The sequence below is a fragment of the Taudactylus pleione genome, unplaced genomic scaffold, assembly GCF_031769625.1.
Source record: "Taudactylus pleione unplaced genomic scaffold, aTauple2 ptg000677l, whole genome shotgun sequence".
Taxonomy (NCBI): Eukaryota; Metazoa; Chordata; class Amphibia; order Anura; family Myobatrachidae; genus Taudactylus; species Taudactylus pleione.
Window position 1 is genome coordinate 1229597 of NW_028285079.1, and position 22662 is coordinate 1252258.

General features: G+C 43.2%; 1 protein-coding gene across 9 annotated transcripts in view; it reads left to right on the plus strand.

Annotated features, from left to right (window-relative positions):
* The window catches only part of STXBP5L (syntaxin binding protein 5L), a 581790-nt gene that overhangs the window by 233159 nt on the left and 325969 nt on the right, over positions 1–22662 (plus strand). For all 9 annotated transcript variants that reach the window (XM_088455906.1, XM_088455901.1, XM_088455909.1 and 6 more), the window contains one exon: positions 21560–21694. In XM_088455906.1, the coding sequence (XP_088312032.1) occupies positions 21560–21694 (135 nt within the window). The remainder of the gene's footprint in view (positions 1–21559; positions 21695–22662) is intronic.

A 22662-nucleotide genomic window follows, 5' to 3' on the forward strand; every position in this document is an offset into this window, starting at 1 on the left:
CACAAAAGATGCCTGGCGCCAGCAGAATCTCACGGGACCTAATGCGCAGAGTGCGGCTTTTTAGCGTCACTACAGCAAAGATGTGTAAGGACACATCTGTATCTGATAACACTATTTACCGTCCCCTGATGCAGAGCGTTGTCACACATTACACATGGACGTCCAGGATGCGCTGAGGCATAGCTTTACTACTGTAGCTAAACCAGATTTTACAAGTGGCTAAACACAGAGTACGGGTGAGATCTGTCACAGATCAGCTGCCTGCCTGTTTATCTGCAAATTAATCAAAATGCAGCATCCGTGCAAAAGGTTATTCCATCGCACCTGCAGCGAAAGCAGCCGACCGTGTGAACATTCGCGCTCCAGCCATTCCGCGCGCTGCTGCCGGCCCCTTGTGAGGACCTTAGCAGGGCCGATTGGCACATTTATAATAACTCAGAGAAACAGTTATCTTTATAGGGATTCAATTAGGGCTGGGAAACGGGAAATATATATATGGTATTGTATTTTGTAGACGGAATGGGTATGAAATACCCTATTCCCGTCAGCGGCAGCCCGACAGGAGCAGAGTGCGACGCAGCGGAAGCCCGACAGCACTGGAAATCCCGATCGTGGATAGGTAAGTATCCACTAACCTAACCCCCCTAACCCTAACCCTCCTTAGGGGTGCCTAACCCTAACTTCCCCCCCAAGTGCCTAACCCTAATCCCCCCTCTAAGTGCCTAACCCTAACCACCCCCTTCCCCGCTACCTAAACTTAAGTCCCCCAGGGGGGTGCCTAACCTAAGTCCCCCCCGGGGGTGCCAAACCCTAACCCTCCCGGGGGGGTGCCTAACCCTAAGTCCCCCCCCGGGAGCCCTAAACCTAACCCTCCCCCCCGCGGCTGTCCGCTCGCGGCGCCCGGCATCACTACGATCGTGATGCCGGGCGCCGGTCTCCCGGCATCGGGGAAATGCGGGCGTCTACATCTAGACGCCCGGCATTTCACCCATGCCGGGATAAGACAGTCGGGAAGCCGGCTGCCGGTATATAGGCAGTCGGCTTCCTGATTGCTTCCCTTGTAGACTATCGTTCTACATAAAAAGCAATGATACATATAGTACATACATGTTATAAGATCTTTTTAAATATAAGTGATGCTAGTGTATGTACACTGTACTGACAAAAGTCATGGGATAGATGCCTAGTATCATGCAGGACCCTCTGTAGCCCAGCCAAGTGCAGCAACTCGGGCATGGCATCGATTCCACAAGTAGACCTCTGGAGAGATGCTGCCCCATGCCGTCTGTATAGCTTCCCACAGCTCTCAGGTATTTGTAGGTGTAGGATCTTCGGTGCGAATGGACCTCTCCAACACGTCTCGTAAATGCTGGATTGGGTTCATGTGGGGGGAACGTGGTGGCCATGCCAGTTGTTGGAACCCTCCAGAATGCTCCTTGAACTAATTCTGGGCAAATTAAGACAGATAACGTGTGGTGCATAATCCTCCTGGAACATCCCATCGTTGTGGGGGCACATGAAGGGCTGCAAATGCTCCTCAAACAATGCAACGTATTGGTGAGCGGTCAATGACGTGTTTAGGCGGACCAGCAGACCCATCCCATGCCATGTGAACACACCCCACACCATTATGGAACCACCACCACCACCAGCCTGCCTGGTGGTGCTTTGTTGACAATTGGGGTCCATGGACTATTGGGGGCCAATTGTAATAGGGTGAGAGTTTAGCAGTATAGAGTCCGAGAACAGAGCAAACTCGCATATTTTCAGACTCAAAAGACTCACACGATTTAAACTCTCATCCGGATGTTTTCCCATTTTGAAGATAAAACTCGACCAATGTGAGAGATTACTGCTAAACTCTCACATTTTCTAAACTCTCACCCTATTACATTTGGCCCTGGGTCTGTGCCACACCTGAACCTTGCCATAAGCCCGAAACAACTTTATCCATGCCACATGTTTCCACATGCCTCCAGGGTCCAATTAGCGACATCAAGAGCCCAGACGAGGCGCTGTACCCGGTGTCCTAGTGTAAACAGGAGCACTCTAGTGGGTCTCCTGCTCCCATAGCCCATGGAAGCTAAAGAACGCCGCACTGACCTGCTAGATACCCGTCTGGTACCTCCTGCATGTGGATGTGATTTGAGCCAGTGTCTCTTGTCTGTTACCACGGATAATTCTGGCCAGACGCCGCTGGTCACCATCATTGGGCACCCGTGGTCGGCCACTGCGCTGTCCATGGTGGGAGGTAATGCCTTCCATGAGGTATACCCGGTACATGCGCGACACCGTAGATGGAGGAATGTTGAATGTTAGCACAATTTCAGAAATGGAACCCACTATCATGCCCCGTCCCAACTCCGACAATTCATGTCCTTGCCCTGAGCAGATACCCTTTTAGAAGGCACGCCAACTGTGCCCGTGGGACAGCTCCTGATAGAGCTCTCGCTTTTTATCTGCGTGTCTGTCACTGGGCTTTCTTCAGGAAGTAAAGTTTGTCGCTGGCTGTCTTGAAAGTAGCTCTGTCTTAGGAGCCTGGTGAGGCCTTCTGAACAAGCTCACAACTCTTATTTTCCCAAGGACAAAGGACCTCATTCAGAGGCGGTCGCTCGGGAGCGATCGGTCACACCCAAAGTGAACGAGAATATGCAAAACGAGCGCTCAGTCGCAAAGCACATCGTAAGCGCGGAAACACCCACAACAATGAAAGCACACCTCCTATCTCTACGGCCTAATTCAGAGTCGGTCACAGGCGGCAACCTACGTCAGCACGATTAACACCTGTTACATTGTTAATTGGCTACAAACATCAGTTGAGGCAGAAACCATCGCCAGCACTCGCAATGCTTAAGGTAGACCCTGGGCTACCCTTAGCTCTGCGAGCAGTAGCGTCGTTATTGCAACGAGATGACGTGTGTGACGACTCGCTCAGTAATATATGCACGCCCTTAAAACGCCCTTTTTAAGGTCAACCACACCTGCGTGCGCACCACCACTCCCCCGTTCACAAGCACCTTCCCCTGTAACCACCCACAAACGGCACGAAATGTCAGTCACAGCTACGACCTCGTAGTGACTAGCGAGCAAGAGGATTGCGGTCGGGAAGACAGGCTTGCTCACGCGCACTGCCAAGTACACGCATGTGCAGTTGAAAAAAACATCGGTCGCTACGTCCAATCGCTCCATGCGACCGCCTCTGAGTGAGGTCCAAAGTACCCAGGCTCTGTGACAGCTCAGGTTTATACCTCAGTCCAGTGCAGCTAACGGGTAGATTTTGTATCCCAGGATATAAATGTGTCGCTCTCCAGTTCTTAGTGTTGCTGTACTGTGGGGCCCTGATTTTGCTTTTCCGTAGTTTGTGGCTACAGCCGCTCCTTCCTAACGTGCTAGTAACTGCTGTATTCCTCTCAGAATAGTATGTGCAGAACAATTAGTCTTTAGAGGCTGCGTAAGCCCCCAGATATTTGACATAATGTTTCTTTTGTGATCATTGAAAGTTTTCTATTAAACAGTTGCTATTTGTTCAAGGAGATTGATGTTGTTTTATTATTATTATTATTGAAGCACGATCCTGAGCTGTTTTCCCCAATTGTTGTGACTTAATGTTTGGAGCTGAGATGTGGGAATTAGTGTGTCAGCAGCAAATAAAACACGTGTGTGTTCATTTACAGCATTGTCAGTGCCTTGTTTTATTACCATTCATATTGTGGAAAAGGTTACAAAGAAATTAATAAAAAGTCAGAACCCTAAATGATCTTCCTCTGAGGTTTAGGTGGTCTGCGTGCTGAGTGCTGAGACCACATGAGGCAGAAGACTGGATCACTCCTAGAACCAAGATACTCCCCTGTAGAGTGAGCACCAAGTAGTGTGGGTTTCTGATCCTTGTAGTCCCACAACCACTCTTTCCCCCAGCAACCCCCACCCTTTCCAGGCTGACAAGGACTGCTTTCTTGTTCTCACCAGATCTGTGTAGATACATATTAGGTTGTCTCCAGGAACACATGGCCCCCTTGTATTAATGATCGCACTTGCACCCATGATCGATCATAGCGCCTGGATGTATCATCCGACATATGCAGGGAGAGGGGCTCCGAAAGGACATCCCTGCGATATGCTCGGATATCTGCCGGGGCTACTGCGCATGCACAGTCCCGCAGACTGGAGAAGCATTGCCTCCATTGCCGGGGGAGGGTGTCGGAGCTGAAGCATCCCGCAGCCTGGCTGGTGGCCGGTCACGCAAGAGGCCAGGAGTCTGCGTCTGCCGACGCAGTCCCTGACCTGGTCCCTCCCAGAAAACTGAGGCGGTACGCCTTCATTTCTGGGAACGGCGCCCAGGCACGCCGCCGCTCCGTCCCCCAAACGCCGCAGCATGTCAGTCATGCTGCGACATGGGGATTGCAAGTGAGACCGCAGGACCATACCATACACACTGCACACTTCCTCTGTTACATGCAATAACATACCATACTCACTGCACACTTCCTCTGTTACATGCAATAACACACCATACTCACTGCACACTTCCTCTGTTACATGCAATAACACACCATACACACTGCACACTTCCTCTGTTACATGCAATAACATACCATACACACTGCACACTTCCTCTGTTACATGCAATAACATAACATACACACTGCACACTTCCCCTGTTACATGCAATAACACACCATACACACTGCACACTTCCTCTGTTACATGCAATAACATACCATACACACTGCACACTTCATGTTACATGCAATAACATACCATACACACTGCACACTTCCTCTGTTACATGCAATAACACACCATACACACTGCACACTTCCTCTGTTACATGAAATAACATACCATACACACTGCACACTTCCTCTGTTACATGCAATAACATACCATACACACTGCACACTTCCTCTGTTACATGCAATAACATACCATACACACTGCACACTTCCTCTGTTACATGCAATAACACACCATACACACTGCACACTACCTCTGTTACATGCAATAACATACCATACACACTACACACGTCCTCTGTTACATGCAATAACATACCATACACACTGCACACTACCTCTGTTACATGCAATAACACACCATACACACTGCACACTTCCCCTGTTACATGCAATAACACACCATACACACTGCACACTTCCTCTGTTACATGAAATAACATACCATACACACTGCACACTTCCTCTGTTACATGCAATAACACACCATATACACTGCACACTTCCTCTGTTACATGCAATAACACAACATACACACTGCACACTTCCTCTGTTACATGCAATAACATACCATACACACTGCACACTTCCTCTGTTACAAGCAATAACACACCATACACACTGCACACTTCCTCTGTTACATGCAATAACATACCATACACACTGCACACCTCCCCTGTTACATGTAATAACACACCATACACACTGCACACTTCCCCTGTTACATGCAATAACATACCATACACACTGTACACTTCCTCTTTTACATGCAATAACATACCGTACACACTACACACTTCCCCTGTTACATGCAATAACATACACACTGCATACTTCCTCTGTTACATGCAATAACACACCATACACACTGCACACTTCCTCTGTTACATGCAATAACACACCATACACACTGCACACTTCCTCTGTTACATGCAATAACACACCATACACACTGCACACTTCCCCTGTTACATGCAATAACATACCATACACACTGCACACTTCCTCTGTTACATGCAATAACATACCATACACACTGCACACTTCCCCTGTTACATGCAATAACATACACACTGCACACTTCCTCTGTTACATGCAATAACATACCATACACACTGCACACTTCCCCTGTTATATGCAATAACATACCATTAACACTGCACACTTACTCTGTTACATGCAATAACATACCCTACACACTGCACACTTCCTCTGTTACATGCAATAACAAACCATACACACTGCACACTTCCTCTGTTACATGCAATAACACACCATACACACTGCACACTTCCCCTGTTACATGCAATAACATACCATACACACTGCACACTTCCCCTGTTATATGCAATAACATACCATTAACACTGTACACTTCCTCTGTTACATGCAATAACATACCATACACACTGCACACTTCCCCTGTTACATGCAATAACATACCATACACACTGCACACTTCCCCTGTTATATGCAATAACATACCATACACACTGCACACTTCCTCTGTTACATGCAATAACATACCATACACACTGCACACTTCCCCTGTTATATACAGTAACATACCATTAACACTGCACACTTCCTCTGTTACATGCAATAACATACCCTACACACTGCACACTTCCTCTGGTACATGCAATAACATACCATACACACTGCACACTTCCTCTGTTACATGCAATAACACACCATACACACTGCACACTTCCTCTGTTATATGCAATAACACACCATACACACTGCATACTTCCCCTGTTACATGCAATAACACACCATACACACTGCACACTTCCTCTGTTACATGCAATAACACACCATACACTCTGCACACTTCCTCTGTTACATGCAATAACACCCCATACACACTGCACACTTCCCCTGTTACATGCAATAACATACCATACACACTGCACACTTCCTCTGTTACATGCAATAACACACCATACACACTGCACACTTCCTCTGGTACATGCAATAACATACTATACACACTGCACAATTCCTCTGTTACATGCAATAACACACCATGCACACTGCACACTTCCTCTGTTACATGCAATAACACACCATCCACACTGAACACTTCCTCTGTTACATGCAATAACACACCATACACACTGCACACTTCCTCTGTTACATGCAATAACACACCATACAATACACACTGCACACTTCCTCTGTTACTTGCAATGACACACCATATAATACACACTGCACACTTCCTCTGTTACATGCAATGACACACCATACCATACACACTGCACACTTCCTCTGTTACATGCAATAACATACCATACATTACACTACACACTGCACACTTCCTCTGTTACATGCAATAACATACCATACAATACACACTGCACACTTCCTCTGTTACATGCAATAACACTCCATACAATACACACTGCACACTTCCTCTGTTACATGCAATAACATACCATACAATACACACTACACACTTCCTCTGTTACATGCATTAACATACCATACATTATTCTACACACTGCACACTTCCTCTGTTACATGCAATAACACACCATACACACTGCACACTTCCTCTGTTACATGCAATAACACACCATACACACTGCACACTTCCCCTGTTACATGCAATAACATACCATACACACTGCACAATTCCCCTGTTACATGCAATAACATACCATACACACTGCATTCTTCCTCTGTTACATGCAATAACATACCATACACACTGCACACTTCCTCTGTTACATGCAATAACATACCATACACACTGCACACTTCCTCTGTTACATGCAATAACATACCATACAATACACACTGCACACTTCCTCTGTTACATGCAATAACACACCATACAATACACACTGCACACTTCCTCTGTTACATGCAATAACATACCATACAATACACACTACACACTTCCTCTGTTACATGCATTAACATACCATACATTATTCTACCCACTGCACACTTCCTCTGTTACATGCAATAACACACCATACACACTGCACACTTCCCCTGTTACATGCAATAACATACCATACACACTGCACACTTCCTCTTTTACATGCAATAACATACCATACACACTGCACACTTCCCCTGTTACATGCAATAACATACACACTGCACACTTCCTCTGTTACATGCAATAACACACCATACACACTGCACACTTCCTCTGTTACATGCAATAACACACTATACACACTGCACACTTCCCCTGTTACATGCAATAACACACCATACACACTGCACACTTCCCCTGTTACATGCAATAACACACCATACACACTGCACACTTCCCCTGTTACATGCAATAACATACCATACACACTGCACACTTCCTCTGTTACATGCAATAACATACCATACACACTGCACACTTCCCCTGTTACATGCAATAACATACACACTGCACACTTCCTCTGTTACATGCAATAACATACCATACACACTGCACACTTCCCCTGTTATATGCAATAACATACCATTAACACTGCACACTTCCTCTGTTACATGCAATAACATACCCTACACACTGCATACTTCCTCTGTTACATGCAATAACATACCATACACACTGCACACTTCCTCTGTTACATGCAATAACACACCATACACACTGCACACTTCCCCTGTTACATGCAATAACATACCATACACACTGCACACTTCCCCTGTTACATGCAATAACATACCATACACACTGCACACTTCCTCTTTTACATGCAATAACATACCATACACACTGCACACTTCCCCTGTTACATGCAATAACATACACACTGCACACTTCCTCTGTTACATGCAATAACACACCATACACACTGCACACTTCCTCTGTTACATGCAATAACACACCATACTCACTGCACACTTCCTCTGTTACATGCAATAACACACCATACACACTTCCTCTGTTACATGCAATAACATACCATACACACTGCACACTTCCTCTGTTACATGCAATAACATAACATACACACTGCACACTTCCCCTGTTACATGCAATAACACACCATACACACTGCACACTTCCTCTGTTACATGCAATAACATACCATACACACTGCACACTTCATGTTACATGCAATAACATACCATACACACTGCACACTTCCTCTGTTACATGCAATAACACACCATACACACTGCACACTTCCTCTGTTACATGAAATAACATACCATACACACTGCACACTTCCTCTGTTATATGCAATAACATACCATACACACTGCACACTTCCTCTGTTACATACAATAACATACCATACACACTGCACACTTCCTCTGTTACATGCAATAACACACCATACACACTGCACACTACCTCTGTTACATGCAATAACATACCATACACACTACACACGTCCTCTGTTACATGCAATAACATACCATACACACTGCACACTACCTCTGTTACATGCAATAACACACCATACACACTGCACACTTCCCCTGTTACATGCAATAACACACCATACACACTGCACACTTCCTCTGTTACATGAAATAACATACCATACACACTGCACACTTCCTCTGTTACATGCAATAACACACCATATACACTGCACACTTCCTCTGTTACATGCAATAACACAACATACACACTGCACACTTCCTCTGTTACATGCAATAACATACCATACACACTGCACACTTCCTCTGTTACAAGCAATAACACACCATACACACTGCACACTTCCTCTGTTACATGCAATAACATACCATACACACTGCACACCTCCCCTGTTACATGTAATAACACACCATACACACTGCACACTTCCCCTGTTACATGCAATAACATACCATACACACTGTACACTTCCTCTTTTACATGCAATAACATACCGTACACACTACACACTTCCCCTGTTACATGCAATAACATACACACTGCATACTTCCTCTGTTACATGCAATAACACACCATACACACTGCACACTTCCTCTGTTACATGCAATAACACACCATACACACTGCACACTTCCTCTGTTACATGCAATAACACACCATACACACTGCACACTTCCCCTGTTACATGCAATAACATACCATACACACTGCACACTTCCTCTGTTACATGCAATAACATACCATACACACTGCACACTTCCCCTGTTACATGCAATAACATACACACTGCACACTTCCTCTGTTACATGCAATAACATACCATACACACTGCACACTTCCCCTGTTATATGCAATAACATACCATTAACACTGCACACTTACTCTGTTACATGCAATAACATACCCTACACACTGCACACTTCCTCTGTTACATGCAATAACAAACCATACACACTGCACACTTCCTCTGTTACATGCAATAACACACCATACACACTGCACACTTCCCCTGTTACATGCAATAACATACCATACACACTGCACACTTCCCCTGTTATATGCAATAACATACCATTAACACTGTACACTTCCTCTGTTACATGCAATAACATACCATACACACTGCACACTTCCCCTGTTACATGCAATAACATACCATACACACTGCACACTTCCCCTGTTATATGCAATAACATACCATACACACTGCACACTTCCTCTGTTACATGCAATAACATACCATACACACTGCACACTTCCCCTGTTATATACAGTAACATACCATTAACACTGCACACTTCCTCTGTTACATGCAATAACATACCCTACACACTGCACACTTCCTCTGGTACATGCAATAACATACCATACACACTGCACACTTCCTCTGTTACATGCAATAACACACCATACACACTGCACACTTCCTCTGTTATATGCAATAACACACCATACACACTGCATACTTCCCCTGTTACATGCAATAACACACCATACACACTGCACACTTCCTCTGTTACATGCAATAACACACCATACACTCTGCACACTTCCTCTGTTACATGCAATAACACCCCATACACACTGCACACTTCCCCTGTTACATGCAATAACATACCATACACACTGCACACTTCCTCTGTTACATGCAATAACACACCATACACACTGCACACTTCCTCTGGTACATGCAATAACACACCATACACACTGCACACTTCCTCTGTTACATGCAATAACACACCATACACACTGCACACTTCCTCTGGTACATGCAATAACACACCATACACACTGCACACTTCCTCTGTTACATGCAATAACACACCATACACACTGCTCTATTCCCCTGTTACATGCAATAACATACCATACACACTGCACACTTCCCCTGTTACATGCAATAACATACCATACACACTGCACACTTCCTCTGTTACATGCAATAACACACCATACACACTGCACACTTCCTCTGTTACATGCAATAACATACCATACAATACACACTGCACACTTCCTCTGTTACTTGCAATGACACACCATATAATACACACTGCACACTTCCTCTGTTACATGCAATGACACACCATACCATACACACTGCACACTTCCTCTGTTACATGCAATAACATACCATACATTACACTACACACTGCACACTTCCTCTGTTACATGCAATAACATACCATACAATACACACTGCACACTTCCTCTGTTACATGCAATAACACTCCATACAATACACACTGCACACTTCCTCTGTTACATGCAATAACATACCATACAATACACACTACACACTTCCTCTGTTACATGCATTAACATACCATACATTATTCTACACACTGCACACTTCCTCTGTTACATGCAATAACACACCATACACACTGCACACTTCCTCTGTTACATGCAATAACACACCATACACACTGCACACTTCCCCTGTTACATGCAATAACATACCATACACACTGCACAATTCCCCTGTTACATGCAATAACATACCATACACACTGCATTCTTCCTCTGTTACATGCAATAACATACCATACACACTGCACACTTCCTCTGTTACATGCAATAACATACCATACACACTGCACACTTCCTCTGTTACATGCAATAACATACCATACAATACACACTGCACACTTCCTCTGTTACATGCAATAACACACCATACAATACACACTGCACACTTCCTCTGTTACATGCAATAACATACCATACAATACACACTACACACTTCCTCTGTTACATGCATTAACATACCATACATTATTCTACCCACTGCACACTTCCTCTGTTACATGCAATAACACACCATACACACTGCACACTTCCCCTGTTACATGCAATAACATACCATACACACTGCACACTTCCTCTTTTACATGCAATAACATACCATACACACTGCACACTTCCCCTGTTACATGCAATAACATACACACTGCACACTTCCTCTGTTACATGCAATAACACACCATACACACTGCACACTTCCTCTGTTACATGCAATAACACACTATACACACTGCACACTTCCCCTGTTACATGCAATAACACACCATACACACTGCACACTTCCCCTGTTACATGCAATAACACACCATACACACTGCACACTTCCCCTGTTACATGCAATAACATACCATACACACTGCACACTTCCTCTGTTACATGCAATAACATACCATACACACTGCACACTTCCCCTGTTACATGCAATAACATACACACTGCACACTTCCTCTGTTACATGCAATAACATACCATACACACTGCACACTTCCCCTGTTATATGCAATAACATACCATTAACACTGCACACTTCCTCTGTTACATGCAATAACATACCCTACACACTGCATACTTCCTCTGTTACATGCAATAACATACCATACACACTGCACACTTCCTCTGTTACATGCAATAACACACCATACACACTGCACACTTCCCCTGTTACATGCAATAACATACCATACACACTGCACACTTCCCCTGTTACATGCAATAACATACCATACACACTGCACACTTCCTCTTTTACATGCAATAACATACCATACACACTGCACACTTCCCCTGTTACATGCAATAACATACACACTGCACACTTCCTCTGTTACATGCAATAACACACCATACACACTGCACACTTCCTCTGTTACATGCAATAACACACTATACACACTGCACACTTCCCCTGTTACATGCAATAACACACCATACACACTGCACACTTCCCCTGTTACATGCAATAACACACCATACACACTGCACACTTCCCCTGTTATATACAATAACATACCATTAACACTGCACACTTCCTCTGTTACATGCAATAACACCCCATACACACTGCACACTTCCCCTGTTACATGCAATAACATACCATACACACTGCACACTTCCTCTGTTACATGCAATAACACACCATACACACTGCACACTTCCTCTGGTACATGCAATAACACACCATACACACTGCACACTTCCTCTGTTACATGCAATAACACACCATACACACTGCACACTTCCTCTGGTACATGCAATAACACACCATACACACTGCACACTTCCTCTGTTACATGCAATAACACACCATACACACTGCTCTCTTCCCCTGTTACATGCAATAACATACCATACACACTGCTATCTTCCCCTGTTACATGCAATAACATACCATACACACTGCACACTTCCTCTGTTACATGCAATAACACACCATACACACTGCACACTTCCTCTGTTACATGTAATAACATACCATACACACTGCACAATTCCTCTGTTACATGCAATAACACACCATGCACACTGCACACTTCCTCTGTTACATGCAATAACACACCATCCACACTGAACACTTCCTCTGTTACATGCAATAACACACCATACACACTGCACACTTCCTCTGTTACATGCAATAACACACCATACACACTGCACACTTCCTCTGTTACATGCAATAACACACCATACACACTGCACACTTCCTCTGTTACATGCAATAACACACCATACACAATGCACACTTCCCCTGTCACATGCAATAACATACCATACACACTGCACACTTCCTCTGTTACATGCAATAACACACCATACACACTGCACACTTCCCCTGTCACATGCAATAACATACCATACACACTGCACACTTTCTCTGTTACATGCAATAACACACCATACACACTGCACACTTTCTCTGTTACATGCAATAACACACCATACACACTTCCTCTGTTACATGCTATAACACCCCATACACACTGCACACTTCCCCTGTTACATGCAATAACATACCATACACACTACACACTTCCCCTGTTACATGCAATAACATACCATACACACTGCACTCTTCCTCTGTTACATGCAATAACACACCATACACACTGCACACTTCCTCTGTTACATGCAATAACACACCATACACACTGCACTCTTCCCCGGTTACATGCAATAACATACCATACACACTGCACACTTCCTCTGTTACATGCAATAACATACCATACACACTGCACACTTCCTCTGTTACATGCAATAACATACCATGCACACTGCATATTTCCTCTGTTACATGCAATAACATACCATACACACTGCACAATTCCTCTGTTACATGCAATAACACACCATGCACACTGCACACTTCCTCTGTTATATGCAAAATCATACCATACACACTGCACACTTCCTCTGTTACATGCAATAACACACCATACACACTGCACACTTCCTCTGTTACATGCAATAACACACCATACACACTGCACAATTCCTCTGTTACATGCAATAACACACCATACACACTGCACACTTCCTCTGTTACATGCAATAACACACCATCCACACTGAACACTTCCTCTGTTACATGCAATAACACACCATCCACACTGAACACTTCCTCTGTTACATGCAATAACACACCATACACACTGCACACTTCCTCTGTTACATGCAATAACACACCATACACACTGCACACTTCCTCTGTTACATGCAATAACACACCATACACAATGCACACTTCCCCTGTCACATGCAATAACATACCATACACACTGCACACTTCCTCTGTTACATGCAATAACACACCATACACACTGCACACTTCCCCTGTCACATGCAATAACATACCATACACACTGCACACTTTCTCTGTTACATGCAATAACACACCATACACACTGCACACTTCCTCTGTTACATGCAATAACACACCATACACACTGCACACTTCCTCTGTTACATGCAATAACACCCCATACACACTGCACACTTCCCCTGTTACATGCAATAACATACCATACACACTGCACACTTCCTCTGTTACATGCAATAACATACCATGCACACTGCATATTTCCTCTGTTACATGCAATAACATACCATGCACACTGCACAATTCCTCTGTTACATGCAATAACACACCATGCACCCTGCTCACTTCCTCTGTTATATGCAAAATCATACCATACACACTGCACACTTCCTGTTACATGCAATAACACATCATACAATACACACTGCACACTTCCTCTGTTGCATGCAATAACACACCATACAATACACACTGCACACTTCCTCTGTTACATGCAATGACACACCATATAATACACACTGCACACTTCCTCTGTTACATGCAATAACACACCATACCATACACACTGCACACTTCCTTGTTACATGCAATAACATACCATACATTACACTACACACTGCACACTTCCTCTGTTACATGCAATAACATACCATACAATACACACTGCTCACTTCCTCTGTTACATGCAATAACACACTATACAATACACACTGCACACTTCCTCTGTTACATGCAATAACATACCATACAATACACACTACACACTTCCTCTGTTACATGCATTAACATACCATACATTATTCTACACACTTCCTCTGTTACATGCAATAACACACCATACACACTGCACACTTCCTCTGTTACATGCAATAACACAACATACACACTGCACACTTCCCCTGTTACATGCAATAACATACCATAAACACTGCACACTTCCCCTGTTACATGCAATAACATACCATACACTCTACACTCTTCCTCTGTTACATGCAATAACATACCATACACACTGCACACTTCCTCTGTTACATGCAATAACATACCATACACACTGCACACTTCCTGTTACATGCAATAACATACCATACACACTGCAGACTTCCTCTGTTACATGCAATAACATACACACTGCACACTTCCTCTGTTACATGCAATAACATACACACTGCACACTTCCTCTGTTACTTGCAGTAACATACCATACACACTGCACACTTCCTCTGTTACATGCAATAACATACCATACACACTGCACACTTCCTCTGTTACATGCTTTAACACACCATACAATACACACTGCACACTTCCTCTGTTACTTGCAATAACATACCATACACACTGCACACTTCCTCTGTTACATGCAATAACATACCATACACACTGCACACTTCCTCTGTTACATGCAATAACACACCATACTATACACACTGCACACTTCCTCTGTTACATGCTTTATCACACCATACAATACACACTGCACACTTCCTCTATTACATGCAATAACACACCATACATTACACTACACACTGCACACTTCCTCTATTACATGCAATAACACACCATACAATAAATACTGCACACTTCCTGTTACATGAAATAACACACCATACAATACATACTGCACACTTCCTCTGTTACATGCAATAACACACCATACTATACACACTGCACACTTCCTTTGTTACATGCAATAACACACCATACAACACATACTGCACACTTCCTCTGCTACATGCAATAACACACCATACAACATACAATAAATAACTGCACACTACCTCTGTTACATGCAATAACACACCACACAATACATACTGCACACTTCCTCTGTTACATGCAATAACACACCATACAATACATACTGCACACTTCCCGTTACATGCAATAACATACCATACATTACACTACACACAGCACACTTCCTCTGTTACATGCAATAACACACCATACAATACACACTGCACACTTCCTCTGTTACATGCAATGACACACCATATAATACACACTGCACACTTCCTCTGTTACATGCAATAACACACCATACCATACACACTGCACACTTCCTCTGTTACATGCAATAACACACCATACATTACACTACACACTGCACACTTCCTCTGTTACATGCAATAACATACCATACAATACACACTGCACACTTCCTCTGTTACATGCAATAACACACCATACAATACACACTGCACACTTCCTGTTACATGCAATAACATACCATACAATTCACACTACACACTTCCTCTGTTTCATGCATTAACATACCATACATTATTCTACACACTTCACACTTCCTCTGTTACATGCAATAACACACCATACATTACACTACACACTTCCTGTTACATGCAATAACACACCATGCATTACACTGCACACATCCTCTGTTACATGCAATAGCACACCATACATTACACTACAAACTGCACACTTCCTCTGTTACATGCAGTAACACACCATACTATACACACTGCACACTTCCTTTGTTACATGCAATAACACACCATACAACATACAATAAATAACTGCACACTTCCTCTGCTACATGCAATAACACACCATATAATACATACTGCTCACTTCCTCTGTTACATGCAATAACACACCATACAATACATACTGCACACTTCCTCTGTTACATGCAATAACACACCATACAATACATACTGCACACTTCCCATTACATGCAATAACATACCATACATTACACTACACACAGCACACTTCCTCTGTTACATGCAATAACACACCATACAATACACACTGCACACTTCCTCTGTTAAATGCAATAACATACCATAAAATACACACTGCACACTTCCTGTTACATGCAATAACACATCATACAATACACACTGCACACTACCTCTGTTGCATGCAATAACACACCATACAATACACACTGCACACTTCCTCTATTGCATGCAATAACACACCATACAATACACACTGCACACTTCCTCTGTTACATGCAATGACACACCATATAATACACACTGCACACTTCCTCTGTTACATGCAATAACACACCATACCATACACATTGCACACTTCCTCTGTTACATGCAATAACATACCATACATTACACTACACACTGCACACTTCCTCTGTTACATGCAATAACATACCATACAATACACACTGCACACTTCCTCTGTTACATGCAATAACACACCATACAATACACACTGCACACTTCCTCTGTTACATGCAATAACATACCATACAATACACACTACACACTTCCTCTGTTACATGCATTAACATACCATACATTATTCTACACACTGCACACTTCCTCTGTTACATGCAATAACACACCATACACACTGCACACTTCCTCTGTTACATGCAATAATATACACATTGCACACTTCCTCTGTTACATGCAATAATATACACATTGCACACTTCCTCTGTTACTTGCAATAACACACCATGCACACTGCACACTTCCCCTGTTACATGCAATAACATACACACTGCACACTTCCTCTGTTACATGCAATAACACACCATGCAGACTGCACACTTCCCCTGTTACATGCAATAACATAACATACACACTGCACACTTCCTCTGTTACATGCAATAACATAAACACTGCACACTTCCTCTGTTACATGCAATAACACACCATGCACACTGCACACTTCCCCTGTTACATGCAATAACATACCATACACACTGCACACTTCCTCTGTTACATGCAATAACATACCATACACACTGCACACTTCCTCTGTTACATGCAATAACATACCATACACACTGCACACTTCCTCTGTTACTTGCAGTAACATACCATACACACTGCACACTTCCTCTGTTACATGCAATAACATACCATACACACTGCACACTTCCTCTGTTACATGCAATAACACACCATACTATACACACTGCACACTTCCTCTGTTACATGCTTTAACACACCATACAATACACACTGCACACTTCCTCTGTTATATGCAAATTCAATAACACACCATACACACTGCACACTTCCTCTGTTACTTGCAATAACATCACATACACACTGCACACTACCTCTGTTACATGCAATAACATACACACTGCACACTTCCTCTGTTACATGCAATAACATACACACTGCACACTTCCTCTGTTACTTGCAATAACATAACATACACTCTGCACACTTCCTCTGTTACTTGCAGTAACATACCATACACACTGCACACTTCCTCTGTTACATGCAATAACATACCATACACACTGCACACTTCCTGTTACATGCAATAACATACCATACACACTGCAGACTTCCTCTGTTACATGCAATAACATACACACTGCACACTTCCTCTGTTACATGCAATAACATACACACTGCACACTTCCTCTGTTACTTGCAGTAACATACCATACACACTGCACACTTCCTCTGTTACATGCAATAACATACCATACACACTGCACACTTCCTCTGTTACATGCAATAACACACCATACAATACACACTGCACACTTCCTCTGTTACATGCTTTAACACACCATACAATACACACTGCACACTTCCTCTGTTACATGCAATAACACACCATACATTACACTACACACTTCCTGTTACATGCAATAACACACCATGCATTACACTGCACACATCCTCTGTTACATGCAATAGCACACCATACATTACACTACAAACTGCACACTTCCTCTGTTACATGCAGTAACACACCATACTATACACACTGCACACTTCCTTTGTTACATGCAATAACACACCATACAACATACAATAAATAACTGCACACTTCCTCTGCTACATGCAATAACACACCATATAATACATACTGCTCACTTCCTCTGTTACATGCAATAACACACCATACAATACATACTGCACACTTCCTCTGTTACATGCAATAACACACCATACAATACATACTGCACACTTCCCATTACATGCAATAACATACCATACATTACACTACACACAGCACACTTCCTCTGTTACATGCAATAACACACCATACAATACACACTGCACACTTCCTCTGTTACATGCAATAACATACCATAAAATACACACTGCACACTTCCTGTTACATGCAATAACACATCATACAATACACACTGCACACTACCTCTGTTGCATGCAATAACACACCATACAATACACACTGCACACTTCCTCTGTTGCATGCAATAACACACCATACAATACACACTGCACACTTCCTCTGTTACATGCAATGACACACCATATAATACACACTGCACACTTCCTCTGTTACATGCAATAACACACCATACCATACACATTGCACACTTCCTCTGTTACATGCAATAACATACCATACATTACACTACACACTGCACACTTCCTCTGTTACATGCAATAACATACCATACAATACACACTGCACACTTCCTCTGTTACATGCAATAACACACCATACAATACACACTGCACACTTCCTCTGTTACATGCAATAACATACCATACAATACACACTACACACTTCCTCTGTTACATGCATTAACATACCATACATTATTCTACACACTGCACACTTCCTCTGTTACATGCAATAACACACCATACACACTGCACACTTCCTCTGTTACATGCAATAACATACCATAAAATACACACTGCACACTTCCTGTTACATGCAATAACACACCATACAATACACACTGCACACTTCCTCTGTTACATGCAATAACATACCATACAATACACACTACACACTTCCTCTGTTACATGCATTAACATACCATACATTATTCTACACACTGCACACTTTCTCTGTTACATGCAATAACACACCATACATTACACTACACACTTCCTGTTACTGCAATAACACACCATACAATACACACTGCACACTTCCTCTGTTACATGTAATAACATACCATACAATACACACTGCACACTTCCTCTGTTACATGCAATAACACACCATACAATACATACTGCACACTTCCTCTGTTACATGCAATAACACACCATACAATACATACTGCACACTTCCTCTGTTACATGCAATAACACACCATACAATACATACTGCACACTTCCTCTGTTAAATGCAATAACACACCATACAATACACACTGCACACTTCCTCCGTTACATGCAAAAACACACCATACAATACACACTGCACACTTCCTCTGTTACATGCAATAACACACTATACAATACACACTGCACACTTCCTCTGTTACATGCAATAACAGACCATACAATACACACTGCACACTTCCTCCCTTAGCACACAACATTTCCCATTTAATACCATCTGAAAGATATATCGGGAAGCTGTATACACTGTATGACAGAGTGATATACCCGTCCATCTCACATTCACCTGCTTGCTGTCATCAGTGTGGTCGGCCCATGTGACATGCAGCACATGAGATGAGACGTCCCTGCTAATGACACATATGAACGTGCGGTTGAGCGTACACACTATGCGATGTGAAATATATGTCCTTCTAATTTGCCTGAAAATGAGATATCATCTAATGTGTTCCCAGCCTTACTCCCAACCAGTCACATAGCACTGTCTTACTTCCCTGATTATTGCCTATGCACCAAAGTTCTGCTATGCTCAGGGACCGTCAGCAGAGACAGGTACAGTGTACAGTCCTTAGTGTGCCTGGGCTCAGGACTACAGAAATATACATCTATTACATTTACCAGGGTCATTCTCAGGGTCCATTCAGTGTTATCCTGTATTATTGTCTCTATCCATGCAATATACTGTCTTCACATTATACACAGACGTGAGGAAATGAATGTACGTTCCATGTTGGTAAATCACCGTTCTGCCATCTTTCAGGATTACCTGCTGCCATCTGCCTTTCCAGAGTAAGTGGCTGTACGTCGGGACGGAGAGAGGAAACACACACATTGTAAATATAGAATCCTTCGTTCTCTCTGGATATGTCGTCATGTGGAACAAGGCAATAGAGCTGTAAGTATAACAATCTCCTAATTACAGTATATTTATTTAGGGATGTGTATCATCTCTACGTTTAATCGCACAAGTTGTCAGCTTGGTAATATCCCACGTTCAGGTCATGCATGTGGTTTTCTGCATGTTTTCTGCTCACATGTAGAAGAGGAACTTTAATTGCAGGGTTTTCTGCCTGTAGTACAGGTATGATCTGACATAGGTGACAGAAATGCCTGCCTGTCTGCCTGCCTGTAGTACAGGTATGATCTGACATAGGTGACAGAAATGCCTGCCTGCCTGTAGTACAGGTATGATCTGACATAGGTGACAGAAATGCCTGCCTGCCTGTAGTACAGGTATGATCTGACATAGGTGACAGAAATGCCTGCCTGCCTGTAGTACAGGTATGATCTGACATAGGTGACAGAAATGCCTGCCTGCCTGTAGTACAGGTATGATCTGACATAGGTGACAGAAATGCCTGCCTGCCTGCCTGCCTGTAGTACAGGTATGATCTGACATAGGTGACAGAAATGCCTGCCTGCCTGTAGTACAGGTATGATCTGACATAGGTGACAGAAATGCCCGCCTGCCTGCCTGTAGTACAGGTATGATCTGACATAGGTGACAGAAATGCCTGCCTGCCTGCCTGTAGTACAGGTATGATCTGACATAGGTGACAGAAATGCCTGTCTGCCTGCCTGCCTGTTTGCCTGCCTGCCTGACTGCCTGCCTGCCTGGCCTCATCCTGGGGCTGGTCCTGAGTGGGGAGCAAGGGAAAGAAGCAAGTAACTGCCCCTGGGTAACACCATGCTGCACTGCAGGGGGGCAGGTGTAAGATGTGCAGGGGTAGGGACGTGTCCTATCTCTAATCCACATTGCAGTGTACGGATAAAGCTGCCCAGCATGTGTGGTCTATGGGCCTGATTCAGCAAGGATCACTATTGCGATCGAGACTGTGGGCCTGATTCAGACCCACTCGCTAC